The sequence below is a fragment of the Caretta caretta genome, chromosome 6, assembly GCF_965140235.1.
Source record: "Caretta caretta isolate rCarCar2 chromosome 6, rCarCar1.hap1, whole genome shotgun sequence".
In the NCBI taxonomy this organism is placed as follows: domain Eukaryota; kingdom Metazoa; phylum Chordata; order Testudines; family Cheloniidae; genus Caretta; species Caretta caretta.
Genome location: NC_134211.1, coordinates 107,890,614 through 107,915,956, shown reverse-complemented (window position 1 = coordinate 107,915,956; position 25,343 = coordinate 107,890,614). Strand labels below are relative to the sequence as shown.

The 25,343-nt window shown below is 40.4% G+C and overlaps 1 protein-coding gene across 3 annotated transcripts in view; it reads right to left on the bottom strand.

Annotated features, from left to right (window-relative positions):
* Window positions 1-25,343, bottom strand: part of EML1 (EMAP like 1) — a 199,599-nt gene that overhangs the window by 56,532 nt on the left and 117,724 nt on the right. For all 3 annotated transcript variants that reach the window (XM_048855472.2, XM_048855471.2, XM_048855473.2), the window contains 3 exons: window positions 20,462-20,594; window positions 10,645-10,779; window positions 3,731-3,759 (listed from right to left, as the gene is read on the bottom strand). In XM_048855472.2, the coding sequence (XP_048711429.1) occupies window positions 3,731-3,759; window positions 10,645-10,779; window positions 20,462-20,594 (297 nt within the window). The remainder of the gene's footprint in view (window positions 1-3,730; window positions 3,760-10,644; window positions 10,780-20,461; window positions 20,595-25,343) is intronic.

Genomic DNA, 25,343 nt, shown 5'->3' with positions numbered 1-25,343 from the left:
TGTTGTAGCTGGCGTCGCAAGATGTGTACGTGTCAGATGCACTAAAGATTCACATGTCTTCATGGTTCAACAGAGGACATGTGTCCATGCTGATGATGGGTTCTGCTTGATAACGATCCAAAGCAGTGCAGACTGATGCATGTTCATTTTCATCAGCTGAGTTGGATGCTACCTATAAAAGGCTGATTTTCTTTTTTGGTGGTTTGGGTTCTGTAGTTTCTGCATCAGAGTGTTGCTCTTTTAAGACTTTTGAAAGCATGCGCCACACCTTGTCCCTCTCAGATTTTGGAAGGGATTTCAGATTCTTAAACCTTGGGTTGAGTGCTGTAGCTATCTTGAGAAATCTCACATTAGTACCTTCTTTGTGTTTTGTCAAATCTGCAGTGAAAGTGTTCTTAAAACGAACAACATGTGCTGGGTTATCATCCGAGACAGCTAAAACATGAAATATATGGCAGAATGCAAGTAAAACAGAGCAGGAGACATACAATTCTCCCCCAAAGAGTTCAGTCACTAAGTAATTAATGCATTATTTTTTTAACAAGCATCATCAGCATGGAAGCATGTCCTCTGGAATGGTGGCCAAAGCATGAAGGGGCATACAAATGTTTAACATATCAGACACTTAAATACCTTGCAATGCTGGCTACAAAAGTGCCAGGTGAACGCCTGTTCTCACTTTCAGGTGACATTGTAAATAAGAAGCAGGCAGCATTATCTCCTGTAAATGTAAACAAACTTGTTTCTCTTAGCAATTCGCTGAACAAGTAGGACTGAGTGGACTTGTAGGTTCTAAAGTTTTACATTGTTTTGGTTTTGAGTTCAGTTATGCAACAAAAAAAATCTACATCTGTAAGTTGCACTTTCACGATAAAGAGATTGCACTACAATACTTGTATGAAGTGAATTGAAAAATAGTATTTCTTTTGTTTATCATTTTTACCATGCAAATATTTGTAATAAAAAATAATAATATAAAGTGAGCACTGCACACTTCGTATTCTGTGTTGTAACTGAAATCAATATATTTAAAAATATAGAAAAACATCCAAAATATTTAATAAATTTCAATTGGTATTCTACTGTTTAACAGTGTGATTAAAACTGTGATTAATCACGATTAACTTTTTTAATCATGATTAATTTTTTTTAATTAATCGCGTGAGTTAACTGTGATTAATCAACAGCCTTAGTAGTAAGATGTCTTAATGCTAATTAGATCTGCAATTGAACCCACTATTAGTTTCAGACATAAAACTGCACTATGAATACACAGTGGTGGGGTTGAAGCCCCTTCCAAAATTTAGTCTTGAGAGTAAAACAGTCATTCCTTTATAAAGGCTTAAACTTAATTGATGGAAAGCTAAAAGATGCAGGTTAGTGAAAAACTGGTTAAGAATAAGCAACTTCTAAAATCCAAGACAAGATCTCTGGTTATATCAAAGAGACAAGTTACAGACATGTACCATATGTGCATATTTAATGTCCAATTAAATTATGTTTCAGAAATCAATACTATCCATTTAATAAACATAATTCTGTATTACTACACTGTGCAAAAAACATTTAAAATTAATTTTACACCTACTTCTGCTTACTGATAATTCAGACAAATCTACAATCTACCAAGGAAGATATAAGCAGGGGAAAAAACCAATGTTTCTATAAGCATACATTAGATTTGCAGCAAAACAGCAAAAACAGGGCAGGTTCTATATCACAGGGCATGTTAGCAGAAGTGCAAAACAGCATTTCAAACACAGTGAGACATCCAGGTGCTGCCATATAGCTCTCTCAACACTGAATTTTTAAAAAAGTCATTTACCAAAGTCAACCAAAATCTAAATTATAACCCATTGTTATCATTATAGTGCATCAAGGGTTATAATTCAGACACTTTTACATGAATATTTTTAACCTTACTCAAATAAATTGAAGAGTTTTAACTTTCCAATAAAAATGTATATTGGCTGTATAAAAATACAGCTTCTGTCACCCTGGTAACAGTTTTGCATAGAGAGCTATGAGGTTTTGGAAATGATGCCTACCTTTGCAGTGTGTCACACGGCGCTTCCCTTGTGATTACAGAGACAGAGACAGAAGTGCTAGATAAAGATGGGTTTGAGTACAGTCAGGCTCACCTACACCCCTGCTCTATTGGTTGTCCAGCTGTATCCTCTTAGAGGCTAACTTGCTGCTTGACAAAACATTGACCCATGGTCCATTCAATGGATTGTGTGTTACTGCATTCAAAACTCTGTTTTTCTAGCCAAGAGTAATACATTTAGAGCTATTTTATCATTAAAAGATTGGTTTAAGCTCCATTATGTAACTTTATGCTAAAAATAATTAAATATTTAGGAATTTGGGATATACTTTGCCTAGAAAAAAAAACCTCTAACTGATTTCAGTGGTAATTTTGCCTGAATCAGAAGGGTAAGATCAAACTCACATAACTTAAATGAATAATTTAACCTATGAATCTCAATAGAAAATTTTGAAACAAAAAACTATTAAAGCCAAATGTGCCCTTTTCCAGGAAAGTGAAAAAGAAAAAAAGTTACTATGAGACAAAATTATAAATGTAGCATATCAGAAGCTATTTTCTTGTTCTTGAACTTGTATCCATGAGAGGGACATGGGCTGTGATCCAGAGAAGCAATAAGTACATGAGTATTCCCAATGAAGTCAACAGGACTACTTAGAAGAACACAGGAGTACTTGTGGCACCTTATAGACTAACAAATTTATTATAGCATAAGCTTTCATGGGCTATGGCCCACTTCATCGGATGCATAGAATGGAACATATAGTAAGAAGATATATATATATATATATATATACATACATATAAGTTGGAAGTTACCATGTGCTTTGCTGGGGGGTCTTGATTATCAGCCCAAGAAACAGAAATCCTCCATCTTTAACTTAAATTATGATTATAGTCTGAAAGGTAACTATAAAAACACCACGTGCTGAACCAGCAGATTTGTTTTCAGTGTGCATTCCATCACATTTGCTTATTCCAATGACAAAGTAAGTTTTTACTACTTTTTACTTTTGCTTGGCTCTGCAGAGCCAACAGGGAAACAAGCTGTACTCTATTTTGTGTCACATGCCATCAACAGGATTGTTCGTAAAGTTTTAATGGCAGAGGCAAATAAACTCTGTCCTTATTTAAATTTAGAATGTAGCCTGCAGAATCTTGTTGATGGTGATGATGCATGAGCAGGAAAGAAAAGAACACTGACTTTCAAGTCAAAAGATGAGCTTCCAGAGCTTCAGTTAGAAAAACAGCATTTTTATTTGTAACTTGGCAATTTTGCTCAGGAAAGAACTGAGACATAAATATGAAATCTCTTAATTGCATTTGCTCATTTTTATGAGTAGAATCACACTTAAAATATTGTATAGTGCAGAGAGCCATAGTCTGAGCTTCAAATATACTTCGACCCACAAAAACCTTAATCCTGTTTTGAACAGGAATATCTCTATTTGGTAAGAAGGTAGTTTCCATTTTCATAGCTTTTTGTTCTTGGCCTTCTTGCCAAAAAGGATTCCAGTCACAATGCAGACCCATTGGCCACTAGGAAGTAGGCCACCAGTGGCCAGTAAGTGAAAGGCTCTGAATCCGAAAGCCGATTTCCCTGATAAATCACTGTACAATAAAAAAATGCATCAGCATGCAAGTTATCTCTTTAGAAATGGAAAAAAATAAAACAGAACCTACCTGCACTGAACATTGGTTCCTTGGGTTTGCTGTGAAAATAATCAAGGAGTTTTCTTTTAAAGTTTGCCATGCATACAACACTTTTCATATGCCATAGTAATAGTTCATATAATTTTATAAAATCAATTAATTAAAAACCACATACAATATGAGGACATGGTAAAAATAATATTTTCCTTGTGGTACCCTGCTCACAGATGCCAAAACTTCTTTCACATTTCTCATACAACTATTTTCACATCCCTGGGATCCCAGCCTCTCTCCCACAAGATGTCAAGTTTTTTCCTTTGAAAATCTAGTCCAACCACGGCAGACATTAAGAATCTCTGGCACCTACAGTATCCCATCATTAATTTTGTCCATCGGCCACCTATGCTTGTCAGTCCAAAAACAGTGTACAACTACACCAAAAAAGAATGATGTTATATTTTTTAAAGAGTATCTGTATATCCAGGGCTGGCTCTACCATTTTTGCCACCCCAAGCAGCGAAAAAAACTGTCGCTGCCGAATTGCCACCACAGACGGCAGAAGGGAGAAACTCCCACTGAATTGCCGCCACGGACAGCAGAAGAGAGAAGCTGCTGCCAAATTGCCGCCCAGGACGGCAAAAGGCAGAAGCTGCTGCCAAATTGCCGGCACTGCGGGAACACTGCCGCCCCTTTCTGACTGCCACCCCAAGCACCTGCTTGGAACGCTGGTGCCTGGAGCCGGCCCTTTGTATATCAGTGTGACAGAGGGCCTGGGCCTCTGTCCATAATTCACAGTTCATTGACAACAGAAAAAACATAATTGGGGGAGTATTTAAGTATTTATGTACCCTGTCCATAAGGGGTACAACCAGCCAAAGTCATCTGTGAAAGCTGGTATCTGAACTAGGTCGGTAAGCCTTTGAAAGGCAACTACCAATCATTGTTAAGTGTATCGTCTTCTTCAGTGGACATCTCCTGGAAGGTGGAGATTAAAGCTGTTGACAAACCCTATTGTGTGTGTGTGTGTGTGTGTGTGTGTGTGTGTGTGTGTGTGTGTGTGTGTGTGTGTGTGTGTGTGTGTGTGTGCGCGTGTTCAGCAAACTATTTGGGAAAAATTCAAGAGGGGATTTAATAAGCATGTCTGAGGGGGACAAGAAAGGAGTTGCTATCTAGACACTAAGTGCAATGATGACAAAGGGACCATAGTGGTCAGAGAGAGGGGATTGCTTTCAAGAGATGTAAGCTCTTTTGTTTTCTTCTCCCCCCGTCCCTTCTGTAACTAAGCTGAGAACACTTAGTCTAGTGTCACTTCTGAGAAGTGTAAATCTAGATGTGTCACGCAAATGTTTTCTTTTGTTTTAATTCCATTTTCTCTATATTTAATAACCCTTTTAAATTAAAGATTACTGTGGTATGTTTCATACAGATGACCCCAAAAGACAAGAGAACACAGACGTCTCTAAGGAAAGGTGCCGATGAATAAAGAATTTATGGAATTAATACCCCTCTCTCAGTGTTTCATAGACTCATAGATCTTAAGGTCAGAAAGGCAGAGCCATCCTTTGGGCAGGGGGTGACTTGGGGCGACCACCCTGGGCCCCACGTTTTGGGGGCCCCCTCGCTTTGATACAATTGGGGCTGTCCCGATATTTAGCCCTTTGTCCTGTGTCCCGACCAATGTACAATCGGACACCATATGTCCTGATATTCAGGTGAGGAGGTGGTCAGGGAGGTGAGGCGGGCGGGCGAGGTGAGGAGGTGAACGGGGAAGCAAGCGACAGGCAGGCAGGTGGGAGGGGGCTGAGGAGGCAGGCGGGTGGGCGGTGAGGAGAAGAGCGGCGGTCGGGTGGATGGGGGGGTGTGTGCCGGATGGACGGCGAGGATCCTAGCAGGGAGGCAAGCAGAGGGCAGGCGGGTGAGCAGTGAGCGGTAGGCAGGCAGGCGAATGGCGAGGAGGAGAGTGGTAGTTGGGCAGACAGGCAGGGAAGCACGCTGGACCAACAGCAAGGAGACGAGCAGGGAGGCGAGTGGTGGACAGGCAGATGAGGAGGCGAGTGTCAGGCAGGCACGTGGTGAGGAGGAGAGCGGCGGGTGGGCAGGCATGGCGGGGGGTGAGGAGGCAGGCGGGTAGGGGTGAGGAGGTGAGTGGCTGCCAGGCAGAGAGGCAGGTGGGTGTGCCAGATGGACGACAAGGAGACTAGCAGGGAGGCGAGTGGCCGGCAGGGAGGTGAGGAGGCGAGCAGCAGGCGGGTGGGCGGATGGCGAGGAGGAGAGTGGCAGTCGGGCAGACAGGTGGGAGGGCACGCCGGATGGACAGCGAGGAGACTAGCAGGGAGGCGAGTGGTGGGCAGGCAGGTAAGGAGGCGAGTGTCAGGCAGGCAGGAGGACAGAGTGAGGAAGAGAACAGCGGGCGGGCGGGTAGGCAGGGAGTGAGGAGACGAGCGGCAGCTGGGTGGGCATGCCGGGCAGTAGGTGAGGAGACTAGCAGGGAGGTTGATTTGTCCTGGGCCCCTCACTCCCCTAGGGACAGCCCTGCAGAAGGGATCATCCTGATCATCTAGTCCGACCTCCTACACATCGCAGGCCACAGAACCTCATCCAGGTACTCCTGTAATAGGCCCATAACCTCTGGCTGAGTTACTGAAGGGCTGAAATCTTGATTTAAAGACTTCAAGTTACAGAGAATCCACCATTTACTCTAGTTCAAACCAGCAAGTCTTGTCACAGAGTCTTTTCTGATCTCCAGTTCCTTAGGTGTAATCAGATCAGAGGGATCCAGACACTCTCTCTCTCATAGAGTGGCTTTGGACAAAGACAATGACATTGACGAAGACTCTGCTTTTAGATTTTGAATTCTTTCTTGGAGCTGCAGATCTCTTAATACTTAGTGGTGATGTAGACAATTTTTGTCTAGTGTTAGGTTTCTTTGCTCTCAGTGTATTAGGGGCTGATGCCTGTCTATGGAATCTTTCAGATCTTTGTGAATGTTTGGATCTGGTGAGCTGTGCTGCCAATGCCTCCTGGAGCAGTATCACCTGCAGTCCCTTTCTAGAGCCCTGAGTAAATGTAGAACCACTAGAGCAATCAAACAGAGAATGAACCTCCCCTAGGCACACAAGACATCCAGTGTATGTGTAGATGTTGGAGGTACTGAGGGCAGGAAACAGATCTCTTGAAGCCAGGTTTCTTGATCTTCGGAGACGCCATCCCAGAGCCAAAGAAAACTTGACTAAAACTAACTATAAATGTTATCCTTAACAATTAATGATTAAAAACTAACTAATCTAGGCACTAAGGACGGATCTGGGGAAAGCCTGGAATGGTCCCTAACCAGTCAACTGGTCGTGGTTGGAAAGAACTTCATAAAGAACAGCAGCACTATGTCGTTGTATGATCCTCATTAACATTAATGTTTTTATGATCACAACATCCTATGAGGTAGAGTAGTATTATTATCCTCCCCATTTTACAGGTGGGGATGGAGACACAGAGAGATCATGGTTTGGCCAAAACCACACACAAACCTTGAGACAAAGGCAGGAAATGAACTCTCCTGACTGCCATTCCAGTGACTTAGCCTCCCAAGACCATCCTAGATGTGTAAACAACTCAGCAGTTTGTCTTCCCCAGGGATGCTGCATTGGAAAGCCAAGGCAGCAGCATCAGAAGAAGAGAGAGTTTCTATGCCATGGTGTAAAGACATTGGGCTTCCCTTCATCCCAAGCCCTCTGTAAAGCACCTGCACATAAGCTTCTTCTCTCTTTCTCCAGCCTCCTGGAAAACCTGTTCTCCAAAGCTCCACTCAACCCCTCGTGTTCCTGCAAAGCCTCACTTAGTCTGCCTGCTTCCCTTACACATCATACTACCTAAAGCCCCAACTCTCTCTCCCAAAGCCCAACCTAGACCTGCTTCATCATGGATACCTGCAGAGCACTATCAGCGAATGTAAGTAGCAGAAGGACCTGAGCTATTCTGTCACCTAAACTTTGTGTAGCTCAAAACTGTGAATACTGAATAAGAAGAATAAATTTTTGTTTGTTTAATTTTAAAAATGGTCTATGTCCAAGAGGTTATTACCATGTGTGTGCACAGAGTTTATGAGCTATCTGGAAGGAATCAAAGAAATAAGGAAAATAGGACAACAACATTTCCATGCTTCCTCTGCAAAAATTAGTAAATATTTCCCTAAAATAAATATAGAAACTTCAATTGTGCTATAAAAAGTTTTGTGCCAAACCTGGAAACTAAAATCAGATTTTAAAGTATGAAGCAGAGATTGTAGTCCTGCTTTACATGCAAATCTCAACACAACCTTGACTGTGGAGACATTACCAAATGCCTCCATGAATATGAACAGTCACTTTAAAAATCTGCTAACATATCAGCAGAGGGAAGACATGATGCCCTAGACAAATGACTGCATTCTCCAAAGAAAAAAATCACAAGAAGTAACATGAAGGAGTCCAACAACATACTGGAAAGAAGGATTAATAACTCTAAGCTTTTTTGGTATTACTGTATGCAACTCAAAATTTTCACATTGCTCATAGCTTAGAATACAATAAGGCAAACAAAATGTGTAATCTCAACTTGAAAAAGTGTTTACATGACGGAGTACTTTAAAACTATCCTCTGTTCAATACAGAAGAATCATAGAATCATAGAATATCAGGGTTCGAAGGGACCTCAGGAGATCATCTAGTCCAACCCCCTGCTCAAAGCAGGACTAATCCCCAGTTAAATCATCCCAGCCAGGGCTTTGTCAAGCCTGACCTTAAAAACTTCTAAGGAAGGAGATTCTACCACCTCCCTCGGTAACGCATTCCAGTGTTTCACCACCCTCCTAGTGAAAAAGTTTTTCCTAATATCCAACCTAAACCTCCCCCACTGCAACTTGAGACCATTACTCCTTGTCCTGTCCTCTTCTACCACTGAGAATAGTCTAGAACCATCCTCTTTGGAACCACCTCTCGTAGTTGAAAGCAGCTATCAAATCCCCCCTCATTCTTCTCTTCTGCAGACTAAACAATCCCAGTTCCCTCAGCCTCTCCTCATAAGTCACGTGTTCCAGACCCCTAATCATTTTTGTTGCCCTTCGCTGGACTCTTTCCAATTTATCCACATCCTTCTTGTAGTGTGGGGCCCAAAACTGGACACAGTACTCCAGATGAGGCCTCACCAATGTTGAATAGAGGGGAATGATCACATCCCTCGATCTGCTGGCTATGCCCCTAATTATACAACCCAAAATACCATTGGCTTTCTTGGCAACAAGGGCACACTGCTGACTCATATCCAGCTTCTCGTCCACTGTCACCCCTAGGTCCTTTTCCGCAGAACTGCTGCCTAGCCATTCGGTCCCTAGTCTGTAACGGTGCATTGGGTTCTTCCATCCTAAGTGCAGGACCCTGCACTTATCCTTGTTGAACCTCATCAGATTTCTTTTGGCCCAATCCTCCAATTTGTCTAGGTCCCTCCGTATCCTATCCCTGCCCTCCAGCGTATCTACCACTCCTCCTAGTTTAGTATCATCCGCAAATTTGCGGAGAGTGCAATCCACACCATCCTCTAGATCATTTATGAAGATATTGAACAAAACCGGCCCCAGGACCGACCCTTGGGGCACTCCACTTGATACTGGCTGCCAACTAGACATGGAGCCATTGATCACTACCCATTGAGCCCGACAATCTAGCCAACTTTCTACCCACCTTATAGTGCATTCATCCAGCCCATACTTCTTTAACTTGCTGACAAGAATACTGTGGGAGACCATGTCAAAAGCTTTGTTAAAGTCAAGAAACAATACATCCACTGCTTCCCTTCATCCACAGAACCAGTAATCTCATCATAGAAGGCGATTAGATTAGTCAGGCATGACCTTCCCTTGGTGAATCCATGCTGACTGTTCCTGATCACTTTCCTCTCGTGTAACTGCTTCAGAATTGATTCCTTGAGGACCTGCTCCATGATTTTTCCGGGGACTGAGGTGAGGCTGACTGGCCTGTAGTTCCCCGGATCCTCCTTCTTCCCTTTTTTAAAGATTGGCACTACATTAACCTTTTTCCAGTCATCTGGGACTTCCCCCGTTCGCCACGAGTTTTCAAAGATAATGGCCAATGGCTCTGCAATCACAGCCGCCAATTCCTTTAGCACTCTCGGATGCAACGCGTCCGGCCCCATGGACTTGTGCACGTCCAGCTTTTCTAAATAGTCCCTAACCACCTCTTTCTCCACAGAGGGCTGGCCACCTACTCCCCATGCTGTGATGCCCAGTGCAGCAGTCTGGGAGCTGACCTTGTTCGTGAAGACAGAGGCAAAAAAAGCATTGAGTACAGTAGCTTTTTCCACATTCTGTCACTAGGTTGCCTCCCTCATTCAGTAAGGGGCCCACACTTTCCTTGGCTTTCTTCTTGTTGCCAACATACCTGAAGAAACCCTTCTTGTTACTCTTAATATCTCTTGCTAGCTGCAACTCCAGGTGTGATTTGGCCTTCCTGATTTCATTCCTACATGCCCGAGCAATAATATTATACTCTTCCCTGGTCAGTTGTCCTATCTTCCACTTCTTGTAAGCTTCTTTTTTATGTTTAAGATCCGCAAGGATTTCACCGTTAAGCCAAGCTGGTCGCCTGCCATATTTACTATTCTTTCGACACATCGGGATGGTTCGTCCCTGTAACCTCAATAGGGATTCCTTGAAATACAGCCAGCTCTCCTGGACTCCTTTCCCCTTCATGTTAGTCCCCCAGGGGATCCTACCCATCAGCTCCCTGAGGGAGTCGAAGTGTGCTTTCCTGAAGTCCAGGAGCAGAGACATCTCATGTCTGATTGCTGTCTCATTAGAAAATCCAAACTTTCAATAGTTGCTTATTTAAAATTAGTAACTTCATTATTAGGGCAGTCAGTGTGGGAAAGAGGGAAACATTAAAAATATCACATACTTCTCATTGTTCTTTTTACCACTAGAAGAACTGCTGGTGGATCCAGTGCGATTGCGGCTGCCTTTGGAATCTCCATAGCTTTCCCTTCGACCTCCTGGGGATACACGTTCAGCTGAGCTGGTTCTTTTGACAGTACTAACAAAAAAGGGAGTAAGTTATATAGCAGTACATATAAAAGAGTATTTTATTACAAATTGATTTTGATAAACTATACCTCAGAAAGTTTAATTGCACTTTTATTTCTAAGAGCATTAACATACCTATTTAACAAATTACTTTCTAGAACAGATAATGATTTAGGTTACTAAGAACTGAACTGCAGCCGTCAGACTATTTTGCTGGGTATCTACTGCAATGGAGGTTAACATGACTGCCTTTTTGCTTATTTTTCAGTCTACAAGAGGTGCTATACTAGCATCACTGATGCCAGTTGGAATATCCACTGCTCAGGTATACGCGATACATAGACTTCTGAAGCAGAATATCAGAGAGGTCACACTTACAATTTTTGTACATCAGTCCAAACTAAATTTAGAGAATGGAGTGATAGATTTAAAAAGAAAGTATAACATTTGACATTCCTAGCCATATTACACATAATTCTCAAAGTAGGTCAAATTTTGAGCACTAATAAGCTGACCATGTCTCTTCATATCCATTCAGTCTTTAATTCAGTATCAACTACTCTATACTGTACTTTCAACCCAGTTTTAATATACCCAAAGGTGATGAGTAAACTGAGACTTCTTAAATATTTCGGCAGTTTCCGTCATTATCTTGTCAACATGTGACACTCCTACTTACATTTATGAAAAAAAAACATAGATCCTAAAAAGATCTTTTCCCCTTTTCCTCTGTGAGGGAATTCTCAGAGGGCTAATTTGCCCTTCCAACCTTCCTTCCTCCGAATGTCTCTACCAGGAGAGTTTTGCATCACTCTTTAGTGTGCCCTCAGCATCCAGCTCTCTTTAGTTAGACAGAAGACTCAACCATAATCAGTTTTAGTAACTAGCAAAATAGATGGCCGCTTAAGACTTTACATTTGAAGGGGGAGAGAGATTACTGTGGTCACTTCACCAACTTGCCAGACTTAAACCACTATTATTTAGCTGCTAAGTTGCTACCTAACCAAGCACTACTCTGAAAGGATGTCTCCATTTTAAGTTCTACACGGTCAGAAACATCAGATGCATCCTGGAAAGCTTTATGTCAGCTACCATATTCTCTCTTTTGGAGCACCTGATGGTGGTACAAATTGTTTTGGATGCATTCTGATACAAAACCCAACCAAAATGTAAATTATTAAGTTGAAATAAGAATATTCTTTTGGGTGATGAAATAACACAGAGAATATGTGGGTTGCTAAGCTGCATAGGTAGTTGGGAAAAATAAATTGACAACAAGGAAGTGATGATAGTAAAGGATCAAATCTTGCTTTCAGTTCAAAAATCAGTATATTTTAGGCTGGCCCTGGGTGAAAGGGATAAAGGACATAATGAAAACATTTTAATTTATAATGTAGTCTATTTTAATGTTTCTCCAATTAAAAACTGGTCCTCAAAACACTTACTCTTATGAGTGCCTTTACTTGCATGAATTGCCCACTGAACTCCATCACACCAGTGCATAAAATTAAGCCTATGTTTGTAGGATCAGGGCCTATATTTTGTATTATGTTCACTACCTATGGAATGAAAAGGTAACATCGCTTAATGGCACTAAATTATGCCTTTAAAGATGCAACTTGTTGCATCTATGTTAGATAATTTGTAAGTTACAGAGCACATTTTAATCTCACTTTAAATGTCAAAAATTTAGCAACAAATATTAAATAACTTCATTACTGTCCACAACACAAAATGCGGTCTCCTTTCTGGAGAAAGAAATTTCATTTTAAAAGTATATTAACATGGAAGGACAAAACAAATTTTCTTAAATAAAAATATTTTACAATTCATGTTTTACCATTAATGTTTTGCCTTTAAATATATGAATAATTTCAATTTCACTTGTAAAGTTCTTAAGCTCAGCCTGAAAACAAAAAATTACAAGGACAAGAGAACTGAAATTAAGAATGCTTTCTTTTTAACTAAAGCATTGTCTTCAGTTAAAAAATGTGTGGCAACTTGAGAAGTTTGAACCTTACTCTCAGAAAAGTTCCATATAAAACTGGTGGCTAAGTATGACACTGCTATTGACTAGCACTACTTCATCAATAATGACACAGTACGTTAGACACTGATACTAACACATGCCTGCTAATACATCCCTTGTGCATCCTTAATTATGATTATGTGCCAAATTCTAACCTCAATTACACCTCTGAATAGAAAATAAGGGAAAACCACAAGAAAAATAAGAGAGAACGCTCTATTTTAAGGGATATTTCAGGGAAACACCATTTCCTTTAGCATATCATGTATTTTTCTCTCTCAAGTGGATATTTCTATTGCCTCAAATATACAATGCAATTATCATAAGCTTCAATTTAATGTTTAAAATATTACTTAACAGTTTTAATACATTTAAATACATTTTAAAATAAGGGATGAGTGGTAACCAAAAGGGATAAATCAATTAAATAAAGGATGGTCCCTTAAAATAAGAGACCAGTGGTCACCCTACCTATGAAACCTCTATTATTTTATAGGACCCAAGAGAGAGCTAGACATTTCACAGAAGAACATGGTCCCTGGCTCACTGAATTTACAATTTAGATTTTAGCCTTGACATAATGAGCAATAGTGACAGGCAGTAGGGAAGTGACGAGGCAAGAAAAGATAAGGGTTACGGCAACACATTCATACTGTTAAATCAATTTAAGCATGCACATATTTTGGTATGTCTAATACCATATTTTTATATAATTAAAAACTAAGATGCTACAGTGAACACTATTGACATGCTTATTCTGGACACAGCAGACATACTGATACTTCAACTGGAATTTAAATGAGAAGCATAAGGATCACAGAAACTAGAACGCTGATTTATAGGGGTGTACAAGAATATTGAATCCAGAATTTGACCTTCATAATTAATTTAAGGAAAGGTAGTTTTTAATGGTGCAACACCAGGACAAAATGTTTGACTTACAATACTTAGGAAACAAGCTGCAATAAGCAAATATGTTTGAAGGAATTTGCATTATGAAAAATCATCACTATAATGGAGAGAACGTTAGCACAAAAAGTAGAGGTACCATTACTGAGTTAATTACTTTATAAAAGTTCTGGTCCATTTAAACACATTGGTTATGAGTATATGTTGCAAAATTTAATTCTGAAAATACTGAAGGTTGTAACAGTTACTACAATTATGTATTATGATAGAAACACCATCACTAAAATAACCCCCCTGCACAGACTGAGCTATGACAGCAGGGAAAACCTACTGAACTATGACACTACAATACTACCAAGAATCCCTCACCTTACAGTGGTTTTTTTCAGTTTGCATGCATTGAGAAGACTCACAGACCTGTTTAATCCATGACTGAGAGGTGCATAAACAAAGCAGAATAAAAGTGAATACAACAAGTGTGGAACAAGACACATTTAAAACAAACTTACAATTAAAGACACACATAACTGCACATTCAAGATATGAAATTACATGCAAGAGTGAAGTACCGTGGATTTTATGGCTCCTCAGTCAGATGTGTGGTCAGTTCAAAATACGTATTTACAGTCCAACAATATATCTATGTATGACAAGAATGTTTAGCAATACTCTGTATATGCTGACCATCTCCGGAGCTTCAACAAGCAGCCTAAATTCTCTTAAAAATCAGAGGATATCATCAACAAATGGATAATATCAAGCTAGAGAACAAGCACTATACTACAAGGATAAGCATAAGAATATAAATCGTCACACATATATACACACATACAATGCAGCTGTGCAGTAATGGTATAAATATTTAGGATGGTTGCATTGATCAGTGATAAACAAGGCAATGAAAGCCTATGGCAGTAAAGCCTTTACAGCATATTATCTTATATAAAACTATTTTACAGATATTTGAGAGGGTTTAAAAACACTGAAGTAATTTTTGGTATCCTTATACTAGGAAAACAAGGTATTGTATATTTACCATAAGTAATACCAATACCCCAGGGGTCTGTAGTGGGAACAGTCCTACTCAACATATTCATAAATAATCTGGAAAAGGGGGTAAACAGTAAGGAGGAAAAATTTGCAGATGATACAAAACTACTCAAGATAGTTAAATCCCTGGCAGACTGTGAAGAGTTACAAAAGGATCTCACAAAACTCAGTGACTGGGCAACAAAATGGCAGGTGAAATTCAATGATGATAAATGCAAAGTAATGCACATTGAAAACAATCTCAACTATACATATAAAATGATGGGGTCTAAATTAGCTGTTACCACTCAAGAAAGAGATCTTGGAGTCACTGTGGATAGTTCTCTGAAAAAATCCACTCAATGTGCAGCGACAGTCAAAAAAGCAAACAGAATGTTGGGCATCATTAAGAAACGGATAGATAATAAAACAGAAAATATCATATTGCCTCTATATAAATCCATGGTATGCCCACATCTTGAATATTGCGTGCAGATGTGGTCAACCCATCTCAAAAAAGATATATTGGAATTGGAAAAGGTTCAGAAAAGGACAACAAAAATTATTAGGGTAGAGAAAGACTTCCATACGAGGAGAGATTAATAAGACTGGGACTTTTCAGTTTGGAAAAGAGACGACTAAGCGGGGATATGATAGAGGTCTATAAAATCATGACTGGTGAGGAGAAAGTAAATAAGGAAATATTATTTACTCCTTCCCATAACGCAAGAACTAGGGGTCACTAAATGAAATTAATAGGCAGCAGGTTTAAAACAAATAAAAGGAAGTATTTTTTCACACAACACACAGTCAACCTGTGGAACTCCTTGCCAGAGGCCTTTATGAAGGTCAAAAGAGAACTAGATAAATTCATGGAGGATAGGTCCATTCCAGGATGAGCAGGGATGGTGTCCCTAGCCTCCATTTGCCAGAAGCTGGGAATGGGAGACAGGCAATCGATCACTTGATGGTTACCTGTTCTGTTCATTCCCTCTGGTGCACCTGGCATTGGCCACTGTCGGAAGACAGGATACTGGGCTAGACGGACGTTTGATCTGACCCAGTATGGCCGTTCTTATGTTCTTACATTATTGAGAAACTTCACAGAACTCAGAGGGAGAAGACAACATCTAAATGTAACCTGAAACAGCTTTTCTATTACAAAGGTCACAGCTTTAAAATTTCATATAATGGGCCTTTCCAGGACTAGAACAAGTGTTGCTCCACCCTGGCTGCAAATAGTTTTTCCCAAAAAGCATAAAGAGCCTAATTCTAGATATACACAGTCCCAAAATATTGGAGCTTAAGCCCTATCCAGGGCTGATAGCAGTCCATCCTGAATCAAAGACCAGTCTAACAGGGCAGGTTAGGGGCAGAATTAGGTAACTTGTGTAACTGGGTATTTAAAGAGTGCAAGATATTTGAAGTTGCTCAGAGGTTTGCAATATTAGAATAAGTCTGGGTGGAGATGGCTAAGTGGAGAGAGCGGAGGTGCAGTGGTCAAATCTGACGAATTAATTAATCATATATGTATTAATGAATATGTTAAACATACTATGACTGTATGGTATATAGATATCTATATCAACAAAAGTGAAGGGTTTTGCTAACTAAAGGGGAAAACTGTGCTGTGTTAGCCTGGCTAATGGGAGTAACCCCAGAAGAAAATATCCTAGTTGGCTTACTGAAATTTCCAAAGTTTATACTAGTGTAGTTCCATTGACTTTAATGAAGCTACCCTGATGTACAAACATCAGAGAAGTTTCAGAGTGGTAACCGTGTTAGTCTGTATCAGCAAAAACAACGAGGAGTCCTTATGGCACCTTAGAGACTAATAAATTTATTTGGGCTTAAGCTTTCGTGGGCTAGAACCCACTTCATCAGATGCATGGAGTGAAAAATACAGTAGCAGGCATAAATACCAGGCCTGCTGCATCTATATTTCCATTGGAATTTTCTCTCTCCTCTCTCTCCCACTCTCTCTCATTCACATACACACACTCTCTCTCTCTTTTTCTCCTAAATGAAACAGGAATCTAATAATATTCAAGTTCAAGCTGAGCTTTCAGACCCACAATGTTGAAGTGAAGTCAAAATTTGAATCAGAAAATTTGCCAGCCCCAATTAAGGTAATTGTAAATGGTGCACAATTTGGTTTAACAATTTTTGTCTAACATGCTCCCTCACCTTCATTTAAATTAATTAGAATAAATTCAAGAACTCTTTTATGGCTTTAATTGCATTATGCCTTTGAGTGTGATACATTAATATCTTCTATTGTTAGTAATGTAATGTAATAGATTAGTTTTGCCACTCAAAGTTCACTCTAAAGAGAATATTTGTGTTTATATTCCATTTATTTAAAAACTTTTTTCTTAATAGTTGAGGGTATTAAAACAGAAGAATTAATTGAAACTGCATATTGATTTTGTATTTATGCCAGTTAAAAATCATTGTTGCTCCAGTACAGAATGTCGTACATTAATTCCAAGAGAGAGAGCAATTTCTCAGAGGGCATATGTTGCTAGTTTGGAAGCAACAGGAATTTATCTTATTAAAGTATTTTATACTCTGTACAAAACCATGCTTTTTATAGTGTTCTTTTTGTACCAGTTTGTTTATTTTCATCTCCAGTCCTCACCGTTTTGCTCCACTGTGATCTCTTACAATCTCTTCAAGCAGAGAGAATGAGTGATTGTTTCCTTTTGAAAGCTAAGCTATATGCTAGTCTATAGACTGCACCAGAATCCCCACTGAGCAAGATACGGCCTGTATTCTTTTCCCCTACATTTTCTCCTCTTATACTTTTGTCTAATGGCAACAAAGCTATATCAAATCAGCTCCAAAATCTAGATTTTAATTGGGAATACAAAGCATTACCACTATGCGGTGGATTGCTTCTGGAATATCTAAGCTTACAAGCGGCTGAATGTTTTCAAATCCTTCAGTGTAAAAAGAACAATGATCTTTTGTTTTTGTTTTTACTAACTGAAGTCAGCATAGAATGGTTTCTTTAAAATTACACATATTATGTAAACGAAGCAACAACTTAAGCTTCTAAATGCAAATAAAGAGTTATGTAAAAAAAAGTTCCTTCTTGCTGACACATTTTCATTTGTATCACACACATGCTCTTCCACAGTATTTTAATATGGAAGGGCCCAATATAAATACAAAACAGTTAATGAATTCATTTTTCTCACCATTTGTAAGCATAAAATACTTATTCAGAATAAAGCTACCCCAAATATGGAATATCTGTTTTTTTTTAACATAAAAACTGGGAATCCTATCAGTTAGTTTAGGGGTCAATATCAAAAGCTTTCAGCAGTGGACAATAATCTGCAAAGTAAAAATAGTCTTCCTTTCACAGTAATTCATTGAAGAAGTAGCTCATACCCAAGTGTGCTTTTTAAAATCTCTGTTCCTCCTGAAGTTTAGTTATGTGATGAACTGTAACAGTGTACAATATAGATTTCTGAAAGACAGACTTAAATAAATTTGAAAGTAGCAAATTCTATATTAAAACCTACATTTTAGAATCTATAAAGTGAAAATTTCGTATAAGTACATTTGTAATTGTACCAGTTCATTTAAAAAAAAGATTTTTTTAAAGAAACAATTATCTTACGTACTATAGTACCTGAATTTATAAATTACATTTCTGTGAGAATGAGAGAAATAACACTGTCTTAATAAGAAAAGGAGTACTTGTGGCACCTTAGAGGCTAACATATTTATTTATTTATTTATTTATGTCTTAATAAGCATCTAGTTAACAGGCAAGATTGCCTATGTCTACTGTTTTTTCTCCCATAAGGAGGTGTCTCAGGTTATTTTCTCACTGTTTATTTAAAATCTATGGGTGAGACTCTCGTCCCCCCTCTGGTCCCCTGACGCTGGGTAGAAAGGTCAGTGAAGAATTTTCACAGAACAGGAACTAAGGAAGACAGCCACAGGCTGTCCTCCAACAAGCCCTACCTAGCACAGGGGAAATGCTGGGGGAAAGGCTACGGAAGGGTAAGGCTGCAGCACATAGCTAGCACAGCAGGGATGCCAGGCAATGATGAGGCATATAGGCTGCAGGGGTTAGCCTGTGGGGCTGTCTAAATTAATCCAGAATCAGGGAAGTGCCAGGATGATTTAAAACCCATTTTAGGTACCCCCAGTCCTGGGCTGCAAGTTCTTTCTGTTCTGCACCTCTTAGTGGCAGGGTATGGAATAACACCCTATGTGTACATCTGAAGTATGTTAATACTCATATGCTGCATTTTATTTTGCAATTACTATGTGCAACAACTCTTCTTTGCTAGTGCTAGGGAAAGGAATTATGATGAATAAAATTAAACACCCTAAACGTGCAGTATATACAAATCAGTGTTACTTTACTTCTGAAATACTAAAAACAGTTTTTCTTTTTTAAAATAGGTTCTCACCTGCTTTTGAACATTCTGATGACATTTAACCCATTTAAATTTATCTTTCCTTCCCATCAGCAGGGCTAGTTCAAACAATACTGCTGAACCTGTGTCAAGGTACCTGCAACTGCACTGAGCCCCCAGGTCATAGAGGCCCAACTCCATCTCAGGTAGGCAGAAACAACAGTGTGATGTTTCCTGATTCTATCACTGTGTGGTGTAGAGTATAAACTGCTTTGTGCTGAGAGCTTTGTGGAGACAATAACTTGAACAATCTGGGTAACCAGCAACACTCCCCTTTCATCATGTCAATGGCTGGTTTCCATCATAGCACATCATATGTTTCTACCTCATGTTTAATGTAAAATCTGTATCCTCTGTATCCCTAGCTCCTTCTACAAACACAAGTAATTTCTGGACACGTTGCTATTCTTATCTCTACAATCTGCCTTCCATGGACTGATAGTATTACCACCACTCAAAGCTGGTTTGGCATTCAAGGTAGGGGAATGTAGAAGGAGAAATCAATCGTACACAGAATCTTATCTTTTGCACCATGGGGCATAACAGACTGGCTCTGTAGTGCGGCTCTGGTTTGTCCAAATTGAACCTGCTCCACCAATCCCACTTTTTCCAGAGCTTGAATATGTAAAGGAATACACAAATATGAAGCATACTAATTTTTAAACCACACCCAAGACATGTAAGCAATTTTTTAAAGGGACTTAAATACATGTTAATAATAATAAGTCAGAGCAGGGTTGTTTTCACTGGCATAAGTGTTTGCTAAATATGGTCTGAAATAAGTGAATTTCCTTGTACAACACAGAAAATTAGATTTCTACATAAAATAATTTTACCTAGAAAAAGTGACCAATAGCATTATATGACTTTGTCACAGGACTACATGCCTTCCCCAAATTTTGTTTCTTCTATTTTCTAAAACAAAGAACCCTGGCATTACTTTTCAGAACATGTTCTGAAATCCAAAGCAGAAATTTCCTACTCTTAATCTACTAGACTGCAGAATCAAGAAAGAAACACATAAATAATAGACTAATCATTGTATATTTCCAGGGTATTTACTGCAATAACATTTGGCCTGATTAATTAACTTGGTATGAATAGAAAGATGTTGTAAGTATTTTTACAAGATTTTAACTGTAAATCACTTTTTCAATTATCTAGACCATTGCTTTGAAAGTGTTATCTAAAGAGCGAAAAACTGCACATACACACTCATAAAAGCGTTACAACGACATTTACTACTTTCTCAATTAGTTTAATAGTTTCAAGTTTCTCCATACCTCTTTGTGGCTGGTGCCACAGTTTCCTTCCTGGTTCCTGATGGGGAAGGTAGAGAGCCACTTGGTTTCTTTGGTAACACGGTTCCATTATTAACAGTTGTCCTTAAAGGCAGTGTTTGTACCAAGGGTCTAGCTGTAAGACAAACAGATGGTAAAACCACAGCTTGCACTGAAAAGGTCACTTTTTATTTCTGCAGATAACAAAAAAGGGTTACACGCATTTGACAGATGCTTTTGAAGTGTTAACTTTGTTTCAATAAAGTAGGGATTAAAAATTAAACAGGAACAAATTAACTAAACTTCAGCCATAGTCCTATTTATTATAAGGAACTCATTTGGAATAGGCTTCTTATAAGAATTTAAACTGAATATTAAACTAGTAACAAGTTACAGCTGAATAATTTATTGCATTCAGAAATCTCTCATTACAATAACCCTGTAGTCACATTTCTGAAATTTTACTTGCTAAATCTCAGCTACAAGGGGTGAATCATTTTTATTGTTAAACATATTCATAATGACATAAGTGAAATATCCTTTGTACTGCTTAAGGGCCTAATTCTGCAACTCTTACTCATGTTGGGAGCTACTGGAGTACAATGGGACTGCTTACACAAGCAACCCTAAATCACCCCACTCTCCAAAAAAATAAATCCACTTCCCTTCTAGAGCATGTTCAACGTAGCACCAGAAAGGATGGTGAATAGCCTTCTGAGAGGCCTGTGTTCTTCAATAAAGAAGCTATACACTGTTGCTTATGCAACAAGCTTTCCCAAGGTCTATGTCAGGGGTTCTCAAACTGTGGGTCATGACCCCTCAGAGGGTCACAAGATTATTATGTGGGGGTCACGAACTGGCAGTCTCCACCCCAAAACCCGCTTCGCCTCCAGCATTTATAATAGCGTTAAATATAAAAAATGTGTTTTTAATTTGTAAGGGGGGGTCGCACTCATAGGTTTGCTGTGTGAAAGGGGTCACCAGTACAAAAGTCTGGGAACCACTGGTCTATATACACTGCGTTAAAAACTTGCTTTTAAGTATTTGGTTTCATGATTGAGAACCCAGCATATATTTTTAAAGTGAGAAAATGCCATTGGAATCAATAGAACCATGGATATTATTAACTGAGATGCTCTACTCATGTCATCTTGATCAAAAAACCCACAATATAGAAAAATAAATTATGTACACACCATATGCATAATTAATTTTTGAACTGTTTTTATCAAAGATTTTCATTCAAATCAACCATATAGTAGTTCACAGCCTTAACCATTGTTTGTTAACAATAGAAACAATGGAAAATATAAAGATAAGTAAATACAGTTATAGAAAGTGTTTTGAAACAGGATCTTTAAATTCCACAGCTGGATTTTAAATGGCTTCTCTTAATTTACGGAGATAATTAGCAAATATGAACTTAGTAACTTTCTTCATGTATTTATATCAGCTGCTTTCAACATGGCTAGTTTTCTCTACCTACAGAAAAAAAACCAAAGAACTGCAATGTTCATAGAGCTATCTGAACTTTGATGGAACTTTACTTGTCATAACTTCTGCTATAAATTATTTCAAATTCTTGCTTACTTGGGGTATTCCTAACTGTGAGGAGAGTAGGAGCTACTGGCTGGGCTAGGTCATCCTCCATTCACCTTTCTAAAGGTGACAAAGTCTTTGGGTTTCGAGGAAGACACTAACCAAAAGAAGGCATCATCAGGAGAAGTGTGATTCAGGAGGCATTCTCTTCCCTCTAAATTAGTATTTAACCAATACCTCAGTCTGATATTAAAAGGTGCATTACTATTGGAGGTACCATCTCTCAGTGAAGCTATAAAACCCAGGTTCTAATCAACTGTTATCATTAAAAGATCCAATTATTAATTATTATTGTTACAAGACCAGAAATGTAACTTCAATCTCCTTGCAAAATTCTAGTTCTGAAAATCATATTCTGCCTATTTAAATTCTCCTTCCATTTTAAATCCTGCCCTACAATGTAGTAGAGCTCGGCTGTTTTAAACAGCTGCTGTGCTTGATGCCCATCAAATGGTTTCGGTAAATAGTTGATATATCAGTTTGTAAAGAACTTTAGAATCCATCGATACTAAAAGATGCTATATAAAATGTAAACTATCATTAAAATGCTGGAAGCAGCTAGTCAGGTAGCAAGTCTCGGCTGCTGGGCTGTTTCACAACTGGCACCCCTCTCCTGCATCCCAAAGTACACATGTCCGGGAAGCCCATACGACTTCATGAGCTTTGCTCCTGTGAAGGAGCAGGGAAACTGCTGCCTGGCACAGCCGGGGTTAAAGAAAACCTGTGGGCTCAGCTAACCCCGCCTCACTATACCTGCAGCCAATACCAGGCCTGGAGGGGGGAGAAAAGGAGGGAGCCTGGCTCAGTTGCAGGCTGTTTGGGGAGGAAGCAGGAGCTCTCTGTTTGCCTGTCTGAAGGGATGGATCAGTGACTGGTCAGCCAGCACAATCACTAGAGGCAAGTAAACCTTCCCCTGGCAAGGAGAGCCTGCAGCCAAGCCCCAACTGTGGGGTAACTGAACTAACAGAGTCATGCCCCAAACTAAAGAGACTCTAATAAGTAGCAGCCCAGAGAAGCGGGTCTTGACCACCCCCCAGGCAGAAAAACAGACCCATCAACCCGTTTAGGGGTTTGAACTACACAAGGCCCTGGGGAGAGTCTGGGTCCCCCCTCCAACGCAGCTGACCAATGATCTAGCCACTAGGCTGCTTGGCCACCGAAGGCTCTATCACAAGTGGTGGAGAACATGGGTATCGCCCTAGTCCCTGCCGAAGGGAACTTAAAAAAAACAAACAAAAGCCCAAACAAAAGGGAAGCCCTTGAATGGAGATGGAACAGCTGCTGAAATAGATAGCAGAGCAAAACACCCACCATCAACAGCAACAACTCTTGCAGCAGATGGCCACGCAGCTGCAGCAGTTAATTGGTGAACTGGCAGTCCAGCAGGTGGCCTCCATACTGCGACTCAGTGCTCCAGCAGAGACAACTAACCCCACCCCTATCCGGTTTACCAAAACAGGGCCTGAGGATGATCCTGAGGCTTTCTTAGAAACTTTTGAGCAGGTAGCCACGGTAGCCCCAAGACCAATGGGTTGCAGTGCTGACCCCGTACTTAATTGGGGTAGCACAGACCACATATCGTGCTTTAGACGCAGAAGCCATGCCATTATGCTCCATGAATTCCAAAAGAGTGACTACGGAGCTTACGAGGATCTTCGCTCAAGTCGAGGTGCCTCAGAAGATCTTGATAGACAGCCCACAACTGAGCCAGGATCCTTCCTTTTCTCCCCGCTCCAGGCCCAGCATTGGCTGCAAGTATAGCAGGGCATGGCTAGCTGAGCCCACAGGTTTTCTTTAACCCCTGCTGTGCAAGGCAGCAGTTTCTCTGCTCTTTCATACATCCCTCCCCTTATGACTCCATTTGAGGTCTGCCTCCCCTCCCCCAACTGTTCTTCACCATCCTATGAGAAGTCAGCATTCAGATGGAGCTTTAGCTATCCAGCTCACTTGTTGGTCCTTTGTCATGACCTCAGCCCTTCAGCTGGTTGTTGGTAGTGCTGTCCCCTTTCAGGGTGCTGAAAAGTCCAGTGCTTCAAGAGGCCAGTCTTCCTAACTGGGGCATGCAGTCCCTGGTCTCTTTGAGTTTGGCCCACTTGCTCCAGTCCTTAATAAACCCTCTTGCTGAGTTTGGTAGGGAAACCCAGTCCTACCTCTTCCCTACGTTCCAGGCCAAGGCCCAGTATAAAGCGGTTACACCAATCTCTCCCCAACCCTTTACTGTTTCCCTGGCCTGCTTTCTATTGAACTCCTCCTGTATACTGTTCCCCTGGTTCAACCCTAAGGTACTCTCCTCCCGAGATTCTGTGGGTGGCTTCTCCTCCACCTGTATTGTGAGCCCCCGCTCCATTTCCAGGGGCTTCTCAGCCTCTCTGGCACTCACCAGGTTGTGTTTCAAACCATCCGTATTGTTTCCTCTCTTAAAGCAGGATTCCACCCCCAACCATCCCCAGCTCTCTTCTTGGAGCAGGGGTTATGAGCCATGAAGTTAGGCCATGCACTATCTTTTTCAGGAAGGAGCTCACCTCGGCCCTCCTCCTGGAGCTGGGGTTGTGGTTCAGGCAATCAGATCTCCCTACTCCAGACAGGAGTCTCCCCCAGCTCTCTTCTATGGAGCTGGGGTAATGGTTTGGGCAAGTTGACAGAACCAGGAGCCATGGTCTCAAGTTGCCGTGAGGGAGGTCTAGGTTGGATATTAGAAAACACTATTACACTGGGAAGATGGTGAAGCACTGGAATGGGTTTCCTAGGGAGGTGGTGGAATCTCCATCCTTAGAGGTTTTTAAGGCCTGGCTTGACAAAGCTCTGGCTGGGATGATTTAGTTGGTGTTGGTACTGCTTTGAGCAGGGGTTGGACAAGATGACCTCCTGAAGTCTCTTCCAACCCTAATCTTCTATGATTCTAAGTTACAAGGCTTTAGCCAGCTTCACCCAAGTACTCCTTTTCTTTTTCCCAATTAGTCCTCTATCTTGGAGGATTCCACAGGTCAGCCTTTTCCTGCTGATCTCTGCCCTGCTATGAGAGAGGAGGTGGCAAATATGCTAGTCCCCTTCTCCCAGATCATTCCCAACTGATTGGGTGAGAGGGGATTCTTGCCCTGACCACTCTGCAAGGCTTCTGGTCCTGGCCTTTAAAGAAACAGTCAGTGACTTTCTCCATATAAACACTTATTCCTGGGACCAATTCCTCTCCACCAGTACAGCCTTATTTCCTAGGCCTTTGCATACACAAGAAAGTTCCCATTGTTTTAAAGGGCCATTTCACGTGACCGGGATGGGCTGAACAGCA